This window comes from Symphodus melops, assembly GCF_947650265.1.
Source record: "Symphodus melops genome assembly, chromosome: 18".
NCBI lineage: Eukaryota > Metazoa > Chordata > Actinopteri > Labriformes > Labridae > Symphodus > Symphodus melops.
The window spans coordinates 22057993-22066316 of NC_136708.1; the positions used below are offsets into that span (position 1 = coordinate 22057993).

At 49.8% G+C, this 8324-nt stretch overlaps 1 protein-coding gene across 1 annotated transcript; it reads right to left on the reverse strand.

Moving 5' to 3' along the window:
- Window positions 1-894: 894 nt before the first annotated feature.
- Window positions 895-4400, reverse strand: tcf19l (transcription factor 19 (SC1), like). Its single transcript, XM_079368121.1, has 5 exons — window positions 3824-4400; window positions 3208-3377; window positions 2716-3109; window positions 2119-2626; window positions 895-2030 (listed from the first exon to the last, which is right to left on the reverse strand). The coding sequence occupies exons 1-5, from the start codon at window positions 4110-4112 to the stop codon at window positions 1679-1681; spliced, it is 1713 nt and encodes a 570-aa protein (XP_079224247.1). The 5' UTR covers window positions 4113-4400; the 3' UTR covers window positions 895-1678.
- Between the last annotated feature and the right edge of the window lie 3924 nt (window positions 4401-8324).

Genomic DNA, 8324 nt, shown 5'->3' on the forward strand with positions numbered 1-8324 from the left:
ACACAAGCTGCATAAAGTCTGCACGGTCCCTTTGGCCGATCCGGAAGTCTGCAGGGGCCTCGGGCAAAGATTCACAGGGGGGCCCCTCCAACCAATGTGCATCACCGTGATGTCACATGACATCGATCTCATAGTGATCTGACGTGAGATCACACCATGAAACACGTTTACTTAACAAGACATTTCACAATAAAAGCATCTTTCTGTTATCAGCAGCTTAAACTTTTCTGAAGAACACGACTGTGAGCCGTCGCCCCCTGGTGGCCACTGAATGAACTACAGCTCAGGTGCAGCGCAAACGTTTTAACGTCATGTTCCTGTTTATATAAAATAATTTGAATGCTTCACAAACTGATGGAAAAGGAAGGAGTGACACTCAGAAGGAGGATATTTATTTTCTCCAAATCTTTAAAAAAGTCACGAAAAGATAAAACTTTTAAACGGAGACCAAACAGAACGTGTGATATGTTGAATTAATCCCAGAAAGGAAACGACACTTTGACACATAAAACCACATTTATTCATTAAAAGACATTTTGGATGAACACGTTAGAAGATCAACGTCAAACCTGTTTTTAAGTTTCTGCTTCTCAACGTTTCCACAAAAAAATACAAAAATACAATTTTTTTTGAAGTTTTCATTTTTATTTTATTTTATTGCTCAGGAATCATTTTACTTCCTGTCTGTACGAGGGGCCGCGAGGACACGAGGACAGAAGGACAGACAGCAGCAGAAACTGCTCGTCCCCAGGATGTCCCTTCTGGGCCTCCGTAGAGGTCAGTCTTAGTGGCGTGAGAAAACTCCAAACAGGTCGACGATTATTTACACAACACCCGAGCGAGCGAGCGAAGAATATGTTCCAATCGAGAGGCAGAGAAAGCGTGCAGGATTAAAGGCGGCGTGTTGGACGAGGTGAGACGTCACAGTTTATTAAATAGAAAAAAAAAAAGGTGCTTAGGAGAGAAATCCCAGTTTCACACTTTGATTATATTCTGCTGGAGAACAGAGCGCCATCACGCCAGACGTTTTTATGTGTCATAACATTTCATTGGATAATGAGGCGTCTTTAAAACAACACGGCCCCTCTGCACGCACGCACACGCACGCCGGCCTCCGACAGCTGCTTCTGCTCAAGTGCCTTCAAAATATTTGATCAGTGTTCCCGAGAGCGCCGCTCGTCAGCAGCCACAGGGGACGTCTGCGGACACTTTTTTCTGCTGTTTAATTGTCTTGAAACATCACACGCCCGCTCCGAGACAGCCGCCGCCGCCGCCGCCGCCACCGCCGCAGGGAGAGCTGCGCCGAGACGCTACATACAGTGTTAAAGCAGCAGAGTAGGGAACTCCTGATTCTGATCAAAACAGAGAAATCGTCCCGTATCGACTTTGAGTCGAAGCAGCCTGATCGGAGACACTTCGGTTTCCCCCGCCCCGGATCGCTCCTCGCCACGACTCTGGGAAGCGAGCGTGTCCAGAGGTTTGTGAGGACGGCGTGCCCGAGGACCAGGATGTGTGTGTGTTGAGGTAAGAGAGTTTAGACTGCACGAGGAGAAGCAGCAGCCGGTCCTTGAAAGAAGTTTGATTCCAACAAGAGAAGAAAATATTTAACATTTAATGGAAAGAAAGGTGGTGATTGGAGGAGTCGAAACCGGAGCGTCTGATTGGCTCCCCCGTCAAATCAGCGACAGCCGCAGTGGAAGTCGGCGTTGGGGTCCTTCAGCAGCTTCTTGCGGTCCACGTGCAGACAGTCTATGTGGTACCAGGCGTCGCACACGTCGCACTGGATCCACTGCACCGTGTCCTGCTGCGGCAGCCGGCAGCGAGGGGCGGCGCACGGCTCCACCGCGCCCCCCGTTGACCCCTCCTCCTCCTCCTCCTCCTCTTCGTCGTCCTCGTCGGAGGAGGAGGAGGAAGAGGAGGAGCCCGAGGAGGAGGAGGCGGACGAGGTGGAGGACGAAGACGAGGAGGATGGAGAGGGCAGGGAGGGGCGGGGGGGGAGCGGGTGTTTCCTCGGGCGCCCTCGCCGCTTGCTGCAGGAGAGAAACAAACGGAGACTTAAAGAACGGATCAAACGGGGTCACTGTCACGCCGGCGTGCGGTTTGTGCGGCGAGTCTCACCTGGCTGGGTGGTGATATCTGTTGAACGTCACCCGGCCCCCGTCCTCCGTGCGGATCCTCACAGACGGGGAGGCCAGGCTGTAGTTCTCCCCTCCGACCACCAGGGGGGAGAAAACGGGCGAGCTGTGAGCCCTGCGCCTGCCTCTCTGCGCCGCCGGCGAGCAGTGGGCGGCCTTCTGCTGGCGGAAAGCCGCGATGTTGCCGTGCATCACCGTCTGGACCCGGTGCACCGTCTGCACTTCCTGTTTGTGACCGGCGCCGCTCGTGAACGACGCCTGCAGGAGCTGGTGGTTGAGTCGGCTGTTGGTCATGGCGCCGTGGAAACTTCCGATGGTCCTGATGCCGACGGGGAAGGGCTTCGCCTCCAGAGGGCGCCGGACATCGCCGTGGCTCTTTGGCTGCAGCGGCAGAGGAGGCGGCGAGCTGAAACTCTCCGACTCCGACTTGTAGAGTCGCCGTCTCTTCTTGGCTCGCGCCCTCTGTCCGTCCTCCACCACGCCGCTCGGCGCTGAAAAATCAAAACAAGAGCGGAGATCACGTTTAGACTCACGAACACAAACCATCGTCCTCCAGCGCTGCTCGCCATCCGAGCCTCACCTCCTCGACGCCGCGGCTCGTCCGAGCTGTCGTCCTCCAGCAGCACCGTGTGCGCCGACTTCCTCCGGCTCCTCGACGTCGGCTGGAGACTCTTGGTGGAAGGCGCCGTGGCCGCGGGGGAGAAGGACGGAGGCGTGGAGGGGGGCAGCAGAGACGACATGCCCACGGCCAGAGGCGGCGAGGAGGAGGAGCCCGGATCAGAGGCGGCGCCGTCGTGGCTGAGGCTCCTCTTGAAGGTCCAGGCGCTGCCCTTCATCTTGCTCAAGCTGCCGATGGAGTTGAGGATGACGGTGGCCCGGTTGATGGACAGCCGGGACAGGTCCAGGTTGGCGTCCTCCTTGCGGTCCAGGTTGGTTCTGATGCGGTTCTGTAAATCTGAGGAGAAGGTTCCCGCCTGGAGGACGAGACGGAACACGAATACAAACGTCAGCCGGCGATGATTGACAGCACGCAACGCTCCGGTTTCCTGCTTTCATCAAACCCGGGGGTTACCTTCGGGATCGTGATGGCGTCGAAATCCAGCGGTCGAACTTTCACTTTCTGGAACAGGAAGTAGAATTCGTGGCTCCCCGAAGTCGACTGACCGCCGAACGTCAGCGTGTCGTTGTCGGAGAGCTCCCATTGGACGCCAGGTTGGAGGCGGACCTCGTTCACCCAGGTGCCTAAAATCACAGGAGGAGGAAGAGGAGCGTGTTTACAGATCCCAGAGTTCGGATGAAACGGGAAAAACAGATTCCAGGAGCTGGAACGCTACGAGGCCGTCAAACAGGATGTGAAATGCACAGCGAATACTCGGATGGGGTTTTAATAACGGCGGCGGCGGCGAGAAATGTGTGAAACAGAGCGTGAAATTTCTCCAAAAATTAGACGGTGAGTTTGACGGTGTGTCAGACACAGCGAGGAAGAATCGCTCCTCGTACGACTTCCTGTTTCACTAAAGACCGCCAGCACGCCGACTTCTCCTCTCCGTGAACTACCTGTGTGTGTGTGTGTGTGTGTGTGTGTGTGTGTGTGTGTGTGTGTGTGTGTGTGTGTGTGTGTGTGTGTGTGTGTGTGTGTGTGTGTGTGTGTGTGTGTGTGTGTGTGTGTGTCTCAGCCCCTCTCTCACCATGACTGCTCCGATCCTTGATGTGAACCGTCCAGCCCTCCTCTCGCGGCGGTGGCGGCGGCGGAGTCGTCGCAGCGCCCTCACTCGCCTCCCGCTCCGCGTGCAGCTCGGCGTGGATCCGGGACACCGACTCGGAGTCCAGAGTGACGTCGCACAGCTCCGCCGCCCGGCCCAGACGGAACACCGAGTGGTTGAGCGCCGGCCTGAACGTGTACAGGTCCCGGGCCGAGTCTCCAGCGGAGGAACCGATCCGAAGCAGCTGGAAACACGGCTGAACCCCGGACAGCATGACTGAAGCCTCTGACTGTCTGCCGCCGCCGCCACCCGCCCCCTTAAACGCCACGCCCCGTCTCAGCTACACCAGGCTGCGACCCATGGTGGCGTACGACTCTTAACTAACGACCAGACGTCAAATCAGAGGCACGGCGGCTCCCACAGAGCGAGCCGACTGCGGACATCAAACTGTAATAAAGCGGGAATATTCAGCGAGCAGCGAGTGTGAAGGTCGCAGGCAGGTGCTGCAGCTCGGAGCGACTCGTGTCCTGCTGTGAGCTCATGAATAAACAACGAGCGTCCGCACACGGCTAAGAGCTCACACTCCAGCAGATTAAACAAATGAAGTGCAGGCTTTGAGAAGAAAGAGCTTCAGCCGGTGTGTGTGTGTGTGTGTGTGTGTGTGTGTGTGTGTGTGTGTTCACACTGAACCAGCAGGAAAGTAAACCTGCCGAAGAAGCCGACAGCCGTGACTTTTAGCGTCTTTCAGTTCTGACATCTAATATTTTGCAGGTTTTCGAACAGCCGTCATCTGAGCCGCTCTGCGGGATTCAAACCCTCGACTCGTGACATCACAGGTGAGGGACCTGAGGACCGGTCTGATCTAAAAGACGAGAAGAAGAAAAAACACAGAGATTAAAAAGCAGTCTTTGCATGTTTAGGACATAATGTAATAATTACATTGATGCTTCAAACAACATAACAACATTTAAACAGGTTTTAAATCATGTTCATGTGAAGATTAAAACATTAAAAACACACAACAAAGACTCTGAGCTGTCTGCACCGCATGCAACAGCTGCATGCAGACTCACTGACACATCACGACACAAAGCAGGACACGCGCACCGGCACGAGAGGACACACGAGCACTATTTTATCTGCACAAAGAACTACATCTATTCGGATTTATTTCATCTTTCTACTCACGTATACATCCGCCAAAAGTTGGATGAAGTGATTTGTTGGTGTTGTTTTTCAGCTTGTCAGTCCCACACAGGGTGAAGCTAGCTGACGTTAGTTCCTCGTAGGACTGAATGAAAACTTCCAACAACACAAACTGAGCTTCACTCGGAGTTTCTGTTAAATAGTCCCCACGCAGCGTCGCCTCATCACCCCGCGGACTGATCCCACTTCTTTTATAATTATTATTTCGTCGTTTTTGAGGGGTTTTTTTTATCGACTTTCTTCTCCGGACGCTGCTGCTGGTCTTTCGTCTCCTTTTTCCTCCCAGGAGGAAGTCCTTTGAAATTTGGCGCGCCAGTCCAAGGGGCTTCCTAGCGCTTGAAGCTACGTCACTTCCTGCTCCGCCCGGATTGGCTGGCGGCCAAGGCGCCTTCAGCGGGAGCAGGACGGGCCTGTGGTGAGGACAAGTGTCAGAGACACAAAGAGACAAGAAAACTGCAACTTAATCAAACCTCTAAATTTTATAACAAGGAGACAGATCACGACACAGGACAGACATCCCTCAGAGTCTCATTTATATTATTTTATATTATTTTATTTTTCTCTTTTAGTCTCTTTATTCTCCTTCATTTCTTAATATTTACATTTTAAAATCTGGTTCATGACCTTCACAGCCTTTAAATTACCCAAAACTGAAACCCAAGATCTTGTGTGCACAAGATGTTATGTTGAGAACAAAACGTATTTAGTTTGCACAAATTATTATTTCATTTTTTTTTTTACATTATTATTATTGATTCAGGGAATCTGTGCTCACATTCGCCTGCTGTGTTGCCTTATTAAGTCTTATGCTGCTCATACTGATGTAAAACATTAATATCACAGCACAGAGCAGGAAATGAGCTCGGATCATAGTTTCGTATTTTTATTCTCTTGATTTCAGATATTTCATGTAAATTGGGGGTTATCGCTTTCGCCCCTCTGGCCTGCACACACACACACACACACACACACACACACACACACACACACACCGGTTATACATACATAAATAATCTCCAATAAAACCATAGAGCAGGGTGAGCAACTTTGTTTACCAAGCAAGCTTTTACATTTTATTCTCATTGTTCGTCCCATGATGTAACTCTTCTTACTTTATGTGTGTTGTGTCGACTCATCATTGCTCACTGTGCTTTTCTGGTATAGTATAAAACTGTGTCTTGTTTTTATTTCGCCTCGACGTGGAACTCAGAGTTTTAAAAAGAAGGCTTCAAGTCTCGAAAGCCTTCGTCTTTCATTTGAATCATTTAAAAAGGATTCCCTCGCACGTCTCTCAAAGTGCTTCTTTAAAACCAACTACTCGAGTTTTTAAATTGAAGCTGCTTTAAAAGCTCTCACACAAAATGAAACCTTGTGACTCATTCTCTGTTGAAAAGTCCTTTAATTGGAGTTATTCATTCATTACAGAAAAAAAAGGAGAAGCTTTACAAAAGTGGGTGCAGGATGCCAGAAAGGTTTTACATGTTCCAGGACAGAAAGGATTATTGGACGTGAGCGCTCATTCACCGCAGCACGCTGAAGTATCGTTAGAGTCCATGATGAGCAAGGTTCAAATAAAAGCAACAAGTAAAGAAAAAGTTTTTCATGCAGACAAACTCATAATCACAGCATGTGTGTGATGCACTCAAGTTTTCTGTCTCTCTTTGTGAACTGAATCTCAAACACAACAAAGGAAATGAGACATGTTGACAGTTACTTTGATAAAAGTTTCAGTTTGCAAAAAAAAAGACAGAAATGTTTGTGAAAATGATTCAAAATCAATAAAACCCCATTTGTGTAAAAGCCAGGAAACAAACATTTAAAAAAGCAGAATGAGTCGGACTAGTAATCCCTCCTAACCTTCACACTGAGGTGTGTTCAGGTGTCTTCCAGTTAATCCGACTGTAATGACATGAAACTGATAATAACAATACTTCAGGGTGAAAACAACCTGCAGCTGTTTGAGCCATCCTGACTCTGAGTCAACAACAGACCAGGGTGAGACTCAGCAGGCCGTCTGTGCACAGAGGTGAACGTTATTACTACTATCATTAGCTGTTAGCATCACACAGTCTACAGGTTAGCATGCTGCAGGTAACAGCGGGTAAAGGAGAGACGAGGCGTGGTCTCACGATGTCACGTTTTCATTCATTCGTTCAGCAAACACGTCGAGTATATGAAAATGATTGTTAGCTTTTTTTTGTTGTTGTTCTGGTATAAAAAACATTCTCAAGTGCTGCGAGCGTGGCGGTGGGTAGAGATGATAGAAAACGAGCAGATAGGAGTGAGACGCATTCAGGAGGGATTCTCAGAGCGGCACAGAGAAGAAGTGCTGCTGAACATGAGACAACATGCAAATGACTTCAGAGTCTCTCCTTCTTGATGCTTCACAAATAATCAGAAGAGTCGCAGGAGCGTCAGTGTTCGACCTCTGATCTGCTATAATCACACACATTACTGAACTCTGACCCTGCAGGCGTCATTTCATGGGTTTTGTTTACGAGATTTTCTGCAGTCACAGGAAGCAGCAGATTAACAAAGATGTCCTCCTGCACACACACACACACACACACACACACACACACACACACACGATCAGCACTTCTGCTCTGCGAGGCTTCATGACAGTCAGGAAACATCAGATGAGCACGACAGAAGGTGAAATCCTTTCACTAAGACTTCATCAGCTGGGATCTGCCGACTGTTTCAACAACATGAAGGAGTTCACGCAGGCTGGATGATTCTACGGTCTGTCGGGGCCCCGAGACAAAAACCCATCGAGGGCCCTGCAGCCAACGTTCATCACCAACATGTCTGCCTGTTTCTTTTCTCTCTCCTGTAAATCGCTAATTCTTCCATTTTTCTTCGTTGACTGTGATTGACAAACTTTGCCATGAGGCATGAACTCTTCACCAGGGCAAATCCAGAGAATCTAAAGTTAGAAGGAGGACATTGTAAATAATGCACCTGGTTAAATCAAACAGCAGCTGTCTATGTGTTGAACTGTGCAGCCTGGAGACAGAAACACTCCTGAAGTGAGTTTTGATGAAAGGATTTCACGCAGCGTCGCTGTGACTCCGACGTGTAAACATGACGTGAACTCTCCAGCTCCTCGTGTGGTTAAAGGTAGGAAGCGGCGTTGGATAGTATCAAATCTTGCATAAGCATTGCAGTAAGAAACACTTTACACATGCAGATCATACATCTTAAATATTTACAAGAGTGGAAGGAGAACGATGAAGAGGGGTTTGAGATGTGTCAGAGTCCTTTTTTTTAGGGGGGG